The sequence below is a fragment of the Bidens hawaiensis genome, unplaced genomic scaffold (assembly GCF_021521415.1).
Source record: "Bidens hawaiensis isolate Kalapana, Puna unplaced genomic scaffold, B.hawaiensis_p1.1 tig00012834_1, whole genome shotgun sequence".
Taxonomy (NCBI): Eukaryota; Viridiplantae; Streptophyta; class Magnoliopsida; order Asterales; family Asteraceae; genus Bidens; species Bidens hawaiensis.
Window position 1 is genome coordinate 560,871 of NW_027492070.1, and position 17,432 is coordinate 578,302.

A 17,432-nucleotide genomic window follows, 5' to 3' on the forward strand; every position below is an offset into this window, starting at 1 on the left:
CATCCAAACACAAGAACGTCAGCAGGACGTAAAAACATGAAGAAAAAAAAGAGTTACAAAAGAGTTGTATTATGAAGTATTTAAGATGGTGTTGTATTTCATGAAAAAAGATACATGTATATAGGTAGACAGGAAAATAGTATCTCAAATATTTCATGCTCAATTTCCTTCATGTATTACTGTGGCTTTATCAGTTAGTGCTCATTCAAATGGTTGGTTTTTGATACATGAAATTGAAGGTTTCAGGATGATGATGAGCTGCTTTACAAGAATTGGATCTCGTTATTACACTACTTCAACCTACAATCTCAATGCAAGAATCATGCATCTCCAAAATGGCTCAGGATTAAACAAGGTAGAAGATGCACTCCAAGTGTTCCATGAAATGCTTCAAAGAAAGCCTCCGCCTTCCATCATCCAATTTAATCAGCTCATTAATGCTATTGTCAAGATGAAATATTATTCCACTGCCCTTTCACTTTTAAAGAAAATTAATCTCTTGGGTATGCCTACTGATATCTACACAATCAACATCTCTATTAATTGTCACTGCCGCCTTAATCGGGTTCCTAATGCTTTTGCCTTACTAGCAACCGTCTTCAAGCAGGGTCATCCACCTAATGTGGCCACCTATACAACTCTCATTCATGGCCTTGTTCTGGCTGATCGAGTTTCTGAATCTCTTCACTTGTTCAAGAAACTTATTAGACAGAAACTTTGTAAGCCTGATCAATTTATGTATGGAACCGTTATTAATGGGCTTTGTAAAGCAGGTAACACTACCAAGGCCCTTCAATTACTCAGGCTCATGGAATCAGGAGGCTCGTGTAAACCTCGGGTAGAACAGTACACTGCAGTCATTGATAGCTTATGCAAAGATCGAATGGTTGACAATGCATTACAACTATTTGCTGATATGACTGAAAACGGTGTCCGTGCAAATGTTATCGCTTACAACTGTTTGATTCAGGGTCTATGTAACTTTGGTCGAGAGACGGAAGCTACAAAATTGTTGATGGATATGGACAAGGAAGGAGTATCTCCAGGAGTGCACACCTTTACTATCTTGGTAGATTCCTTTTGCAAGCAAGGATCTGTACAAGATGCAGAGCTTGTTGTACAAGCAATGGTACGAAGAGGACTGCATCCAGATGTAATCACTTATAGTGCATTGATTGATGGATACTGTTTACGTGGAGAAGTAGATGAAGCAAAGAAAGTTCTTGATGGCATGATGGAGAGGGATATTGTGCCCGACATCATCACATATAGCAGCCTCATAAATGGCTACTGCAAGAAGAAGGAGATTGATAAGGCTAGACATCTTTTTCATGAAATCTTTGACAAGGGTTTGATTCCTGATGCTATCACTTACAATAGCATGTTACAAGGTTTTTTTGAATCAAGGCATCCTGCAAAGGCTATAGAACTCTTTAAGAAGATGCAAGAAAAGGGCCAGACTCCCAGTATATGCACTTACCGTATCCTATTCCATGGTATGTGTGACAATGGTCAGTGTGGTGACGCATTGGCTCTCTTCCGATCGCTGGGAAGCAAAGAATTGATGGAAGATGTAGGGTTGTACAATATACTGATTGATGGTTGTAGGAAATGTGGGAAGCCTGAGTTGGCTATGAATCTGTTTGATGAACTTGCATTGAAAGGATTGAAACCGGATGTTAAGTCATATACAGTGATGATAAGCGTGCTTTGCCAGAAAGGCTTATTTGATAAATGTAAAGAATTGCTTAGAAAGATGGAAAATAATGGTTGTTTACCAAATAGCGTGACGTACAATGTCATTGTTCAAGAGTTGTTGAAGAAAAACGAGTGTGGAGAGGCTGAGATATTTCTGGAAGAAATGATAAACCGAGGATTTATGCCTGATTGTGCTACTTTGGAGAATTTACTACCTCGGATCCCAGATGTAGGGAAAGATTCTCGTTTGCGAACCATTGTTCAAAAGCTAACAAGTGTAGAAAGAAAAGATGTCAAGAGTACCTAATCCAGCTTGGGTGTTTGCTTATATGCTTGCTTGTCTAAGTTGTGCAAAACATGATTATTAAAATATAGCATCTTGTAATTTTTATCACAATGATTATAAAAATCTAGTGTTATTGGTCCAGCATGTTTTTAAAAAAAAAAATTGAAATTCAAGTTACTGGTTTCTAAATGCTTAACACTGAGGTTATATTGATTATAGATTTCATAGACATCTAGATGGATGATACAACTGTACATTAATACTGCAATCACCAAGATGACCTTCTAGTTCTAATGCAATAGTTGACTTGGCTGTGTCTTGGTTGAGTTGACCATGTGGCTATCATTAAAAGAAATTGCCCATTGCCATTAAGCAACTTGATTGCATACTAGAAAAAAAATATATTAATCGTACTTGAAATTCACTTTAAGTTTCTTATTGAACCGTTTGATTTAGCTATAAATATTAGTTCGTTTTCCCCAACTTGAAAATTAGAGGGTGAGAAAATGACAGAAACGTCATTTATGTATGTATGTATGTATGTATGTTTGTTTGTTCGTGTGTGTGTATGCATTATTTAATTGAAAAGCTTAGTAGACTCGATCTAAATCTTATTGTTTAATTGAAAAGATTGGTAGATGAAATATGTATGTATGTTTGTTTGTGTTTGTGTGTGTATGCATTAGTTAAGATTCCTACCAAGTCTTTCTTTTCTAACAAAAATATTGTTAAACAAGCTGAATACATGGTTGTCTACACCCCTCCTCCTAAGAATTAAACGTTTATAATATTAATGATTTAAGGACCGACCCTTATATTTAAAAAGTATTAAGTCTGATAAACGATGTCACCTATTCTAATAATTAAAACCATGTAGCACGACTCAATAGTATTTGTTCAAACTCATGTTTGGTTCACTTATAATTTATTAGTTTCTTAATTATTCTATTTGTAAGTATAATTGTATATGCAGTTGAATACAGAGTCATCCTTAAATTCCGGCTCATGATTCCTATTTTCCCTCCAGACGAATCATGCCCAATTTGTAAAAAAGCCTGTTTGGATAAATTTGGTGAGCATGCCCTCCACTGTAAGGAATTGCCGGGGTTCAAGTATCGTCACGACTGGGTTAGAGATGTCCTATGGGATGTGTTTAGGCGTGCCGGGATCTCAGCCAAAAAAGAGGCACATGTTAACTTTCTGACTGATCCGAGAGAGGGAAGATCTACACTGCGTCCTGCGGACGTTCTTGTGTTTGGATGGGCAGGGGGTAAGCATACATGTGCCGACCTCACTGGGGTGTCACCATTGGTGGGGCTGAGAGACAGTGGTTTCGTTCCGAGACAGGCGGTTTTGAGGGCGGAATCTAGGAAGGTTGCTAAGCATGATGCAGCGTGTTTGGAGAATCAGTACGTGTTCATTCCATTTGCCTTCGACACATTTGGATCTCTAGCTCCCGAGGCGGTTCGCTTCTTGGAACGAGTGCAGAAGGTGGTCCACAGTGACTCGCAGAGCCCGAAGAACCAAGGATTTATATTTAGTAGAATAGGCTTTGCAATCCAAAAGGGGATAGCGGTGCATGTTGTTGCTCGCTTACCCATTATCCAGATGTAGTTTGGTTTGTGTTAAATGTTAATAAAAAAGACTGTAGAAACAAAAATAAATAAATAAATAAATAAAAAATAATAAATTGGAGATTTTAGCTTGCAAATTTAGCTAAGACTGGTAGATGAAATTCGGGTCAGACTCGATCTAAATTAACTTCAATTAAAGAATTAATAGCTCGGTGTTGATCTTGTTTAAAGTCAATATGATCCAATATTTGTGAGTCTACAACAAGCAGCTTGGCTAATCTAAACCTCTAATCTTAATAGAGTATGTTTAAAAATATACTAGTGTGTTCCCTTCGCGCATGTTGCGTGAGGAACTTAGTAACGGGATCAAAATTTTAATGCAAGTATACAAACATATCATGATGACTATCACTTCGATAAAAAAATTATTTATCTAAGTTTAAAAAAGTGGTTTTTATCAGTTCGGCTTGTTACAACATCAACGTGGTACTGTACTCATTATGTAACTTACCAACTTATAATCTATTGCGAACACAATTTCGTTTTCAGCAAAACTTATAAACTTTATTGTGAAAACACATTCGTTTTAACGGCGCGACATAAATGAAATAAACATGTCGTAATGACATACTAAAAAAAGAAAATAAAAAAACTTCGTATGGTGGTCATTAAAAAATATCAGTAACTTAAATATACATATATAATAACAAATTATGAAACATATCAAAACCATGAATATTTTAGGGGGCAAAATTAAACAAAGTTTAGCAAAAAATAATGTTTGGATCAAACTAAAATATTTTAAAACTTTAAAGGAGCTAATTAAATATAAGTTAAAAGTTAAAGAGATAAAAGTGAAAATTATGAAATACATTGTAGCACGAAGGTTTCCTATAATATATGGTTATAGTGTAATGTAATATTTATTAAAAAAAAATAATAACATAGAAATCTCTAAGACTAGAAGAAACAACTATTTATAAGCTAGTAAAGTGTGAAACCTTGGTTATACTCCATTGTAAGCAAATGTTACATCTTTTTTCCATGAAAATCCACATTTGAGTTCACACCCTACTCATATAAACGTGGCATTCGGGGAGTTTCTCGAATATTACACGATAAGGACCATTTTATTTTCAACCGTCTTACTTGTCCTCCAATATTTCTAGACTAGATGACTAGATGTATGTATTCAGATAATTAATAATAATAATAATAATAATAATAATAATAATAATAATAATAATAATAATAATAATAATACTATGTTAGAATGATACAAACATCAAATTAACTAGACTAAAAACTAACTTTTTTTTATAGAATCTATATTTATTATGTTGAATGTACTTGTAACCTGTTTGTGACTTTATGTTGGAAACTTGGAATGATACTAGGGTTGAGCAAAGTTTAATTCGGTTAACATATTATTAGGTGAAACCCGAAGTCATCGGTTTTTTAATATACAAACCGTTCGATTCTTCGGTTATTTTTTATTTCGGTTCAGTTATAGTCAGTTTTTTTTCAGTTATGTGTAGACATTGCAAAAAAATATATTAAATTAAATATAAATATGACGTTTTTAAGCTTGTAACAACGTATTAAAGTACTGCATATATATTAAATTTAAAAAAACAAAAATACGCGCATGTTACGTGTAACCATACGGATACAAAGTTGCTAGAGTAACATAGTTTAAAATTCAACAAAGTTCTTGATCAAAAAGTAATAAAATTATAGTCTCAATCTTCATTTATCATCTAGTCTTTATCATATTCATAATCTTAATCACCATCAATCGGTTCGGTTCGACTTTTAAAAAATGGAAAACCGAACCAAAATCTAACATTCGATTTTTCAAGAAAACAAAAAATTAACCGTCAATTAATGATTCGATTCAATTTTTCCAGTTAATTCAGTTTCGGTTTAGTTAATTTGCTTTTCTCCTCAACCCTAAATGATACATATATCTAGTCAACTAGATTAATTATAAACTAACAATTTTTAATTATAGTCCACCAAAGAACAAAGACACAACTATTACCTCATCACTTACGCTCTTACACGCCATGTATCTTGCTACAATTCCTTGACCCACAAGCCACCTTCACACGCATATCCCACGTATAGTCAACATGATCCAAACTATATATATAAACACACCTCATAACCAACACTCAAACAACTCAACAATCACAATCCAAATGACAGTAAAAAGACTACTAGAAGATGATACCGATCTCGAAAACATGGGCATTGCCAAGTGCTTAATGCTCTTATCTCGTGTCGGAGTTTCCAGTATTGAAAACCCCGACACGACATCTGAACCTGACAGGTTATTCCGTTGCAAAACGTGTAATAAACCTTTTCAGTCGTTTCAAGCACTCGGTGGGCATTGTGCAAGTCACAAGCGACCGAAAGTAAATGATACTCGGTCGCTTGTGAATAAGCCCAAGACGCATGAGTGTGCGATTTGTGGGCAGGAGTTTGCACTTGGGCAAGCTTTGGGTGGTCATATGAGGCGGCACCGGGATGAGACAACCGCGAAAAGTGTTGACGTGGCGGTGAAGAAGGAAAGTGGGATGATCGGTTTGTGTTTGGATTTGAATTTGATGCCGTACGAGATGATTTGAAGATGTGGCCGGTTGTTAGTTAGTGAGTGATTAGTTAGGGTTTTGTAATTTGTTTTATGTTTGTTATTAGTTTGATTGTGTATATAGAACAATTTTATTTATTATTGGGGAACAAATTTTGGATTTGAGTGAATTTAAGATAGAATCTTATTAGGAAAAATTCTCAAAATAAGCGTTTATGAAAACGTTTTTTAGTTTGTATAACAATAAAAACTTGACACTTGTCTTTAAATTAACCGTAACGAGCAGATTTACTAATCATTTACTCATCACGACTAAATAAGTTTTATGTCTCATAATCAACGTCCACGAGTAATTCATAAGTTCTTTAGTCGCTACGAGTAGATTGTAAGGTTAAACTAGTCGCGGCGAGTTAACTACTAATAAACTACTCGTGTAGGGAATGTAAACCAGGTAAACTAGTCTTCGCGACTAAATGACTTATGAATTACTCGTGGGCGTTGATTACGAGGCATGAAACTTATTTAATCGTGACTAACAAATGATAGTGAACCTGCTCTTTACGGTTAGTTTAAGGGCATGTGGCAAGTTTTAAACTGGTACTACAAACTACTTGTCACGACTATTTTATAATACCTATTTGAGAATTTCTTGCAAATGACACCTAAAACCTGAAAAACATTTTCATAAACGCTTATTTTGGGAATTTTCTCATCTTATTATATTATAGTTTTTTTTATAAAAAAAATAAACAAAAAAACAACTAGGAAGTGGTTTTATCGGATATACCTAGTCTTAATGCTGAGAATATGTGTAGTGTGCGCCATTAACCAACTACATGAGCACTCGGGATGTTAAACACCACAACATAGGCGCCACCCATGTGAGTGTGATAACGGACGCTAGAGTAGAGTGTAAATTAAAAAAAATGATAATATTTGTTAAATGAGAATCTTATGTCTACCCAAACTTCTTAAAATAAGAATCATAGCAGTTTATAAAATGTTAATCTTAAGCTCCACTAGTTGAAGGTAATTGTTAAATTTGTACAAGGATTGATGCTAGAGCTTATAACCTAGTAGCAATTCGTGTTTTGTCCATTCTTTTACCATTAAATGTAAGTTTTGTGTTTTGAGCTGTTTTTTAACATTAAATCCATTTTTTAAAACATTTAAAATCTACTTTTAAGTCCATCGAACCCTTCTATTGTGAGATTTAAACAATCAACCTTCACATGGAGAGAGCGCCTATCACACGCCAAGATTTCATTGGACCAAATACCCTTTAGTATTATGTGTAATTGTCAAGGTGGACAAAGAGGTGGGCTTGGTACTAGTAGGAACACCACATCGTGTTGGTCGGTACTGAGGGAAAACACATCTCAAGAGAGTCGATGATACCATTCAGGAAGGAAAAAAACAGAAAGGAGAGAGTAGGAGTAAATTGGGAAAAATGACAGTGGAAAAGATGGGAACACCACCCGTGATGATTGGCACTCAACGAAAGGAGTTGGGATTCAGAGAATCATGAAAACCACTCATTCCTCCGTTATGCTCCTAATTTGACTTGTTTTTTTACGTTTTCACACACAAAAATCAAATCACTATTGAGTGAGTTTATTATGACCAGGTTTTTTGTGGGTGAGGGATGAACGTCACTCACCTGCCACCTCAACCACTAACGCCCAATAGACCACAATACTTCCCGAGCGCCAACCACAATGCCCCCCTCTCGCCAACTGACTAATGCCTAAGAGGCTCAAAAAGGTCGGGTACACATTCATTTCAACCAATTTTTTTAGTTAATATCTTGGTTTACTAACTCTCTCCGTTACACTTATTATTTAAGATTGATTACTTAAAGTATGCCTACATGACAGTAACGACGTTTTACCTAACATTTTCACTAACACTTGGTACAAAAGAGCTCAATAAACTTTATTTGAAATCATTAAAAATCCATAATTTAAATTATTGTTATCACAATTATTGTTTCTTCTAAAAATTGGTGTCCGCGTGAAACATAAAACGAGTAAATGACACTACTTTCAGTTTATAACCTTAACTTGTTAGAAGTTTCTTCTCTTCCTTAACTACAACGATTACCTCATCATTTCTCTTCTCATTTACTTCACTTGTCCACAACTTGTCACATAATACCTATATATATATATACATACATGTAAACATGTCCATATAACACAAACAACATAAACCATTTCAACATCGAAACAAACCATGATTAAGAGAAGATGGCTAGACAACTGCAGGGAGGTTGAAACACTAGCCATGGAAAACTGCCAAATGCTGCTCACACGAGTGGGCGAGTCAGGTCGGGTTTACGACTGCAACATATGTAGCAAACAGTTTAAGTCGTCCCAAGCTCTTGGGAGCCACCGTTCGAGCCACAAACGAATGAAAACAACCAATGGGGATAAGATAGTGACAACAACAAAGGTGAAAAGTTATGAGTGCTGGGTTTGTGGGTTGGAGTTTGCGGTCGGGCAGGCGTTGGGTGGTCATATGAGGCGGCATCGCGATGTTGGTCGAGTTGAAGCGGTGACAGAAAAGAGAGGTTTGTGTATGGATTTGAACTTGACTCCGTATGAGAATGACTTGAAGGTGTGGAGTGGTTATGTTAAAATGGCTCTTGCTATATGAAAACAACAGAAGTTGATGGATTGAATACTATTTTATGGAGTAATCCATATTAGTAAATTAGTAATTACAGGATTGTACATAATTGTGGAATTCATACTATTTTTTAAATTTTTTTACTATTATTTTTTTTAATTTAACGTTAGTACTTCAATGTATTCTTTTTTAAAGGTGCCAGGACTCAAACCTAAGACCTTTAAGAGACTATCTAAAGTAATACTGTATGTAGTATCTTAAAGTTACCCTCGAATCCTCGATTGACCGTATGCGAAGTGTATGCTCCACACAAGAAAACTTACTAGCAACTAGAGGTGAACAAATCGGGTTCTATTCAAGGGCGTAGGCAGCTTTAGGGGAACGGGTTCGCCGAACCTGTTCAAATTTTTGTTTTAATGTTATATATTAGTGTAGTTTGACATCAAACCCGTAGAAATTTCAACATCAAACCTGTAGAAAACCTCAATCTAAGTGATAAACAATCGGCCGTTCGTCTCTCGAAATTTTCCGAACACGTAGGAAAAAGTTCCTGCCTACGCCACTGGTTATATACCCGATTTCCGGTATGGAACCGGGTTCGGGTATGACTGGGTTTTGTCGTATTGATCATACCCGGGTCGGGTTCAGGTCCAGTTATTGTCTCTAAAAACCATATCCTATGCATCGGGTCGTGTATAAAACCAGGTATTGGAATACACTATTTTCAGGTATTAAAAAAACCCTATTTTCAGGTTTTTGCAATTATTTTTTGGCTATAGATTGAGTTTCCTAAGAGGCTGCACTTATTTGGGGAATTTTCAGGTATTTGTCGGATAATTTCTAGTATAGATCTAATATATGAAAAACCCGATTCCATGTATTGGATAAACCAGGTTCTTGTTTTCGAGTACTACCGGTTACAAATCGGGTCTGGTTCCGAGTACGGGTTTGGGTACTGAAATGCATAACCAAACCATACAAACTCTCAAATCGTTTAACAAAAACGTGGATCGTAACATGTCAATCTAAAATCTCTACGTTATACAGTTTTATTTTAATCCAAGCACGGACAGTTGTCGATATCAACTGTCGATCTCTCTTACGTTATGACATGTCTCTTAATAAAAACTAATCACACACCATATCATCTTCCAACACAATCTAAAAGTGATACAAAAAGATTGTAAACAAAAAAAAACAAAGAATTCTGCAACACAAACAAAAATATAAAGAATCCAGTATTTGAAACCTAAGTTCACACACTACACAAAAGTTGCTAAAAAATTTGCAAATGAGTTGAAAAATACCAGCACCCCCAATATCATGAAAAAACCTAAGTTTCATCACAAAGTACCGCAACAAGCAGATTTCTGCGCGGCTTGACTGCTTCCAGCTGCACTGTCCGCTTGATTGATCTTAATTGTTGCTGGCTGCAAGTGGTTTCATTTCTCAATGCATCAAAATCATTGACATTCATATACTAACCGAAATAACTGAAAACCAACTTAACCGAACTCAATTGAAAACCGATGGTTCAGTTTTATATTATTCCAAAATCTGACTTTTCGGTTCAGTTTCGTTTTTGCAATCAACTTAAAACAAATTTTTAGTTTATAAGAAATTAATACATGATGTACCCATTTTTTGGTTCCTTATGTGTAATAACAGTTAACTATTAACAAAATAACTAAAGTTTCAGACTTTCAGGTGTAAGCTCATTATTTGGGCCATTTTTGGACCCAAAATTTTAAAACCCAAATGGTAAAGGTGAAAAAACCTGAAACCAAACCGAACCCATTGTGAAAATCAAAAACCGAGCACCGAACAAACTGTAACCAAGCGGTTTTCAAAAAAAAAAAACAAACTTTTAGTTTTTGGTTCATATTTTAACAATTTTTTTCCCATTTTTATAATAGGTCAATTTCACAGTATCATATTTACTATTGCACCATTTCAAACAGACATTTGGAAATATCATATCTATCCTTCATAGTGAAAATAGAATTAAACCAGTTAATTATAACTTGTATATATGAAACTGACTTGAGATAAAAAATAAGAACAACTAATGTGTATGTATTGAAAATATATTCTAGTCGAATCTCAAGTCTCAACTACCTTTTCAACTAAATTAATTATACTCATTCGGCCATTTAGAAAAAACAACTTGATTGACCCGTTTATAAGAAAATGGGTCAAAAGTCAAAACTATGACTAAATTAAAAACGCGGATTTGACATTAATAAATTAAAATATATTTACCTCAGCCTTTGTATCGGTATCTGAAAGTCTTTGTTTGATATCTTTTGCAATTGAAATGAAAACTTCCTCCACATTTAAATTAGTTTTTGCACTCTGCACAAATATGATATTATTAACATAGGTTTGGATCATATACAAATGAAATTAACGTGCTAAACGTGAAAATCAAGCAGAGTAATTATACATACAAGTAGAGTAATTATGTAATTAAATCATAGAGTAATTTAATTACTCTATGATTTAATTACATAATTACTCTACTTGTATGTATAATTACTCTGCTTGATTTTCACGTTTAGCACGTTAATTTCATTTGTACGTTAACCTTTCCCATTAACATATATAATAATAATAATAATAACAACAATAACACAAATAATAATAAGTTTATTTTTCTCCATTTTAAACAACTGCTCGGGACCTTAAGTAACTTACAGTTTCAAAGAACTTAATGCCATATTCATCAGCAAGTGCTTGCCCTTTAGCAGTAGGTACAGCCTATAAATAAAGATATTATTCATGTGCCAAATTACCAATTTCACGGTTTAGAAACTATAAATAATAATAATGATAATAATAATAATAATAACAAATATACCCGTCTGCTTTCATCCATATCAGCCTTGTTTCCCACCAAAATCTTGTTAACATTGTCAGAAGCATGTTGTTCGATGTTACGAATCCAATTTCTTATGTCTGATAAAAAAATAATCAGGGAATAATGAGATTGTCAAACTAAATCACTTTATCCAAAATATTAAATCATTAAAGTAACAACAAATTTATTGGGACCACATTTAGGAGACATAATTAAAACTTTATTTAAAAAATGAACAGCTGACTTTATGATAAACAAACGAACACGAACATTAAATGAATGGATTTTCTTGTTCATGTCCGTTCATTAAGAAAATGAACGTGTTCATTCATGTTTGTTCGTTAATATTCTAAACGAACGGTTCACAAACATAAACAAACACAAATGAACGAATACCTGGTAAAAGTAAAATATTCCCAAATTAGAGTCTAAAATAAAAGGATAATTACATACAAAATTACCATAGTAAACAAAGATATCAGATAAAGGTTTCTATAATATGAACTCCAAATTGATTTTAAATTAATATTAGCAACAAATAAACTCGAATAAATATATAAACCAACATAAACAAACAACCATAAATAAACGAACATTCACGAACATAAATGAACAAACAGAACACGTGTTCATGTTCGTCCGTTTGTTTACAGGCCTACCTTTATCCATCAGTGATGATTAATAACAAATTAAAGAATTAATAATAAAGCAAATAAAAGCGGAGGGAAGAAAACCTTACTATTGAAAGATGACTCGTCTGTAACATCATACACCAACAAAATACCCATGGCTCCTCTGTAGTAAGCTAAAATTTTCAAAAAAAAGGTGTAAATTGCATACTACTTTAAACTAAACATGACATTAAAAATTATAGATACTATAAACATAAGATAAACAATTTCAGCGGGGTAGAACACTTCTTTACAGCCAGTTTATTTATTAACTGAGTCAATTCAAGATAAGTTTTATTTCTGACAGGTCAAGCAAAAATAGTTAACTTTAAAAGGAAAAGGTTGTTAAGTCGTCCAAAGTGCATTTTTAAAGCATAAACCTCCTGATTCAAATTTACTCAAAAAGCTGGATTATTATCAAAACAATAAGCTTGTTTAATAAGCGAGCCCAAGACGAGCTCAAGCCAGCTGTCAAGCCTCAACGAGTCTATTATTAATATACTTTTATTTAACATATTAACAATATATTTATATAATGATTATTCTTATATATAGAATCATGATAAAAATAATCAAACAACAGATATTATGTTATATATAAATAATATAAATAAAAAATAAATATAATAATATAAATTAACTATTAACTTACAAATAGTAAATAAGCCAAGTCCAAGCCATGCTTGAACTTGAAAAAACTACTCCTGAGTCGAGCCCGAGCTTTAGAACTAACGCTCGAACCGACCCAAGCTCAAGCTAGAGCTCTCATAAGTTAAAGTTTACACCCCTGCTACCGTTACCCAACCCACCTGACTAGCCCATTTTGCCACCTCTATAATCCAACATAAAGAGAAAAAAACATACCAGTTGTAATGGTCCGGAACCGTTCCTGACCAGCTGTATCCCAAATTTGTAGTTTGATACGTTTTCCATCAAGCTCGATGGTTCTTATCTTGAAATCAATACTGCAATTCCCAATTACAGTTTCTATAATGTCAAAATTTGTTGTGCACATATGTAAATTAGATGACGATGTAGATATTAAGAGAATAACTCACCCAATGGTAGTGATAAAACTAGTAGTGAAAGAACCATCTGAAAAACGCAAAAGAAGACAACTCTTTCCCACACCTGCAACGAAATCATAATATGTTTGTTAAACTAAGAAATAAAATAGAAACACAAAACAGTATAAATTTACTAATTAAGATTTGCAGAATCGAAAGCAATACATCAATGTTTAACCCTAGTTTTGATAGTGATTGCCTTACAGTATGCCTTAACATGGGAAGTCACGTAGTGCAAAAGATTTGCCATAATGTTAACAATTCTAGAAATAAAGTCATACATGGTGACGCAATAATATTATATATGTTATTCAATCTTGGTTGATAAAGATTTTATCATATAACTCTTTTGTCGTTTTACACATTTAATATAAAACAAATACCAGCGTGTTATCCACGCACGTCAACTATGCATACGTTAGAAAATGTTTGCAATATTCATAACATGATTGAAATTCCCTAAGAATGTTTCAAAACTAAAGAACTCGCTTGGTATATAATTTTGATTTTTGAATCCAAATATTTGTGAAAGTGGAGCTTGTCATGAAGCATTTGGTAGATAATATCCATGATTTCATTCCGTTTTCCAAATGATAATATGCTAGATTGCTAGAATGACCACTTTTGCTATACATATTCAGCCATTTTAAAATTCAATGTAATATAAGACTCACTCTTTTAACAATGACAGTATCATAATCACATCTTTTCCTGAACAATCAGCCACTGCTTCAAACATTAACAATAGGCATATTGACTCACAAGTCACAACAAACACATTCATCGAATTCAGCACTCCATTATCTTCATGATAACAGTAAACAAACTATCAAACACAGACAGATTAACAATCAAAACCTATACTGTTAACGCAGTAAAAAATCGGACCGATATCTGAGATATAGGTTATCGCAGTGGGATATTGCTAATTTTAATATCATGCAGAACTGATACATACACAGCGATTTAACACTAACAATTCCGTATACTTTCCTAACATTAACAAATTAACCTTTTGCAACTTGCAAAACACTAACAATTGTAGCAAGTAGGAGCTGATTAACACTTAAAACACTAATAACTGCAAGACGAATGGAGAAACTAAGAATAAAGTTTAATAATATATCTGTCAATATCTCCAGTAATATTATCAGTACCGATATTTTGACCGATATTAACCTAGATCCATGCCAAACACTAACAAATACTGTCAACAATCACTACACACCTCTAAATTAATCAGATTCAAATCTACAACATCAATAGCACACGATCAAAACACTTACCGCTATCGCCGATCAAAAGCAGCTTAATCAGGTAATCGTAATCTGCTCTAGCCCTAGCTGGTGGAGCAGCCATTGATTAATCCAATAACAAGCCCTAACAATATAGCGTTTATGTATATATAAATACACACACACACTCACTTACACCTGTTCACGAAACAAAATCAAAAGCTTAATAGACTAATTTGAACTAATTACACGCCAGATCGGACGTATGTAACAGATCGGAAATAAAAGATATTATTGTTATTGTTACCGTTAGCGATGATGGTGATGGTGTGCTAAGATGCGCCGGTTGCTTAGGTGGTTTGTTAGTGGTGCGTAGGTTAGAGGGATGAAGGAATGAGTGTTGACGCGCACAAAGAAAAGAAAAGAAAAGAAAAGAAAGATTTAATAATAATAATAATAATAATCTACAATTATAATAATAAAACAAGGTTTTGTCATTCACACATCAGCCTTCCCTTTTATTTTCACTTCCTGTTATGTTGACACCTGGCAGGCCTCTCCATCCCATCCCATCCCACAATCAGCTCGTGATTTAAAAAGGAGACTCAATTTCTTGAACTTGGATGTTTCTTTCTGTAGCCAGCCATAAAGAATGGTAATTTCAATACTTTTGAAACTAAATTTATAATGGGTGTGAAGCGAAACCTAGGTGATTGATATCTGAATGATTTACCTTATTAAATTTGGATCTGAATACTTGTGTATATGTTTGTGCTGGATCAATTTTCTGTAATTGAGAAATACAAATGTATATGTATATGAAAGCTTTATTTTGGTTTTACTATGGGTAAAAGACGACTTCTTCTATGAGTAGGGAATCAAAGAGACGACAAATCTTTAAATTTACCTTTGTTTATGCTTATTATTTTAGAAGAGAACTCGAATGGCGAGAACAATTGCAGTTTGTATGCATCACTCTACTCTTATTGCTACGATAATGATGATATGAGAATTGATAGGATTCTCTCGGGTGGTCAATATTGTTCAAAGTCAGACAACCATCCAAACTGAGATTGTAGAGTTTTAGTTTTATAATCTTCAATTCTGTTTTTATTAATAGAATATTTGAATACCCATTTTTTATATATAAACTATAAAGCTACTGTTTTTTTTTTTTTTTTTTTTTGTTTATTTGCAGGAAAGATGCATAATATAGGGACCGTGGGGTGGTTCACAGGGTAGAAAATGTGCTCTTAACCATCAAGGTTTTATAAAAAAGATAAAGATAACAATTCGACATGGAGATGTTGACTCCATTAACTTCCAAACGTAAGCTCCTTTTTCGGTCCACGGTGTTAATCGAATAAACACGGTAATTAATAATCTTGGAATAATTTTTTTATGTCATTGCATTTTATAAATGTTATATTTCCCAATTTGCAGATTTGCGTTGACTACAATGGTAAGGATTTTTCATGCCACCAGTAGCAAGGTGGTGTGTGTTTTGTTTTGGATGACAGTGGCACTTTCTAAGAAGAAAAAAAGAAGAAATGCCTGTGGAGCCAAGTGGAGTCATTCTCAGCACATCAAGACTGAAGTAAGTTAATACACAAATATCGGTAATGAATACAATGTAAGGGTCAATCGACCATCATCCTCAACTACCAGTAAGGCCAGCAATCCTAAAACTTAAATCTTGGATATGAATCATATATCGTTGATTCCGCATTTAACTATTCAGCCTAAAGATTTCGAATTTTTTGTTACTTAGTGACTGGTTAAGGGTTTTTTTTTTTGTGTTTGGTTTATTTCCGCTTTAAATTGTATATGTGCAATTAACTTCTTTTTCTTGAGGAATTGAGGAATAAGTATATACATTACGAAGATTTAAGGCACTTACGTGTAAATTAACTTCTTTTAGTATGATGATGGGGTTAGACTATCTACTGGTGTTATTTAATTTTTTTTTTATTACAAAAACAACCTGATGTCAATTTAATTCCCGTGGATAGCAATTTTAGTTTTATAAACCTAATGATGAGCAGGTATCATATTTTGTTTATTCGCTAATTTAGTTTTAGAAGTAGTTTAGATCTAATGTCTATTCAAGTGAAACTAATGTGTAATTGTAAATGAAACTTTATTAAATATACTTTGTATTCATTTATCATATATTATTCTTATTTTCAAAATTTTTGGTACCCAATCCCGTGTAGTACACGGGTTATAACCTAGTAATAATAATAACAGGTAAAACGACAGTTGTCGGTTTGTGGAGGAAAAGAGTGGCGGACCATGGGAAGAACGGTGTGCCAGCGGTGTAGGAGGTTAAAAGTTCTCTTGGTGGTGATGACCTGGGAGATGTTGATTGGGTATTATTTTATGTCAATATATAGTTTAGATAAATATTGATTGGAGATAGTTATGTTTTTTTAGAGTGGATGGAATGGACTCGGACGGACAGTCGGGTGGGTTGGAAAGGGTTTAGAGTGGATGGAATGGACTCGGACTGACAATCGGGTGGGTTGGAAAGGGTGCAGGCCAGGGACACAACTCTGTTCGAATCGTGTCCCAAGTAAAAGCTTCTCACAAAGGGTAGCCATCAAGATCATTTAAAGTCTCATAGGCTATTTCATAACCTTGTGAACAGTGTTGTAAAAATTGCTAATCTCGTTTATCAGACGATGGGGTGGGGATTGGCAATTAATCAAGATTAATTGGATAGTACTTTAATGTATAATTTAAGTTTTACATATACACACACATTATTATATGTAATTTTCAGTTTTATGTATACACATATACCTTTTGGCT

The 17,432-nt window shown here is 33.9% G+C and overlaps 4 protein-coding genes across 4 annotated transcripts; 3 read left to right on the forward strand and 1 right to left on the reverse strand.

Annotated features, from left to right (window-relative positions):
* The first annotated feature begins 204 nt into the window (after window positions 1-204).
* On the forward strand, window positions 205-2,379 carry LOC143542376 (uncharacterized). The gene has a single exon (XM_077034974.1). It carries the CDS (start codon window positions 248-250, stop codon window positions 2,003-2,005), a length of 1,758 nt encoding a protein of 585 aa, XP_076891089.1. The 5' UTR covers window positions 205-247; the 3' UTR covers window positions 2,006-2,379.
* Window positions 2,380-5,762: 3,383 nt separating this feature from the next.
* On the forward strand, window positions 5,763-6,191 carry LOC143542345 (zinc finger protein ZAT11-like). The gene has a single exon (XM_077034952.1). It carries the CDS (start codon window positions 5,763-5,765, stop codon window positions 6,189-6,191), a length of 429 nt encoding a protein of 142 aa, XP_076891067.1.
* Window positions 6,192-8,389: 2,198 nt separating this feature from the next.
* LOC143542346 (uncharacterized) lies at window positions 8,390-8,812 on the forward strand. Its single transcript, XM_077034953.1, has one exon. The coding sequence runs from the start codon at window positions 8,390-8,392 to the stop codon at window positions 8,810-8,812; it is 423 nt and encodes a 140-aa protein (XP_076891068.1).
* Window positions 8,813-9,899: 1,087 nt separating this feature from the next.
* On the reverse strand, window positions 9,900-14,834 carry LOC143542377 (ras-related protein RABE1c-like). Its single transcript, XM_077034975.1, has 8 exons — window positions 14,670-14,834; window positions 13,375-13,447; window positions 13,181-13,281; window positions 12,385-12,450; window positions 11,646-11,743; window positions 11,483-11,545; window positions 11,048-11,140; window positions 9,900-10,215 (listed from the first exon to the last, which is right to left on the reverse strand). The coding sequence occupies exons 1-8, from the start codon at window positions 14,740-14,742 to the stop codon at window positions 10,129-10,131; spliced, it is 654 nt and encodes a 217-aa protein (XP_076891090.1). The 5' UTR covers window positions 14,743-14,834; the 3' UTR covers window positions 9,900-10,128.
* Between the last annotated feature and the right edge of the window lie 2,598 nt (window positions 14,835-17,432).

Coding starts and splice junctions, on each gene's coding strand:
- LOC143542376 (XM_077034974.1), top strand. CDS start 248: ATGATGATGAGCTGCTTTACAAGAATTGGATCTCGTTATTACACTACT.
- LOC143542345 (XM_077034952.1), top strand. CDS start 5,763: ATGACAGTAAAAAGACTACTAGAAGATGATACCGATCTCGAAAACATG.
- LOC143542346 (XM_077034953.1), top strand. CDS start 8,390: ATGATTAAGAGAAGATGGCTAGACAACTGCAGGGAGGTTGAAACACTA.
- LOC143542377 (XM_077034975.1), bottom strand. CDS start 14,742: ATGGCTGCTCCACCAGCTAGGGCTAGAGCAGATTACGATTACCTGATT. Junction 13,448..14,669: donor GCTTTTGATCGGCGATAGCG/GTAAGTGTTTTG, acceptor ATTTCGTTGCAG/GTGTGGGAAAGAGTTGTCTT. Junction 12,451..13,180: donor GTTCCGGACCATTACAACTG/GTATGTTTTTTT, acceptor TGAAAATTTTAG/CTTACTACAGAGGAGCCATG.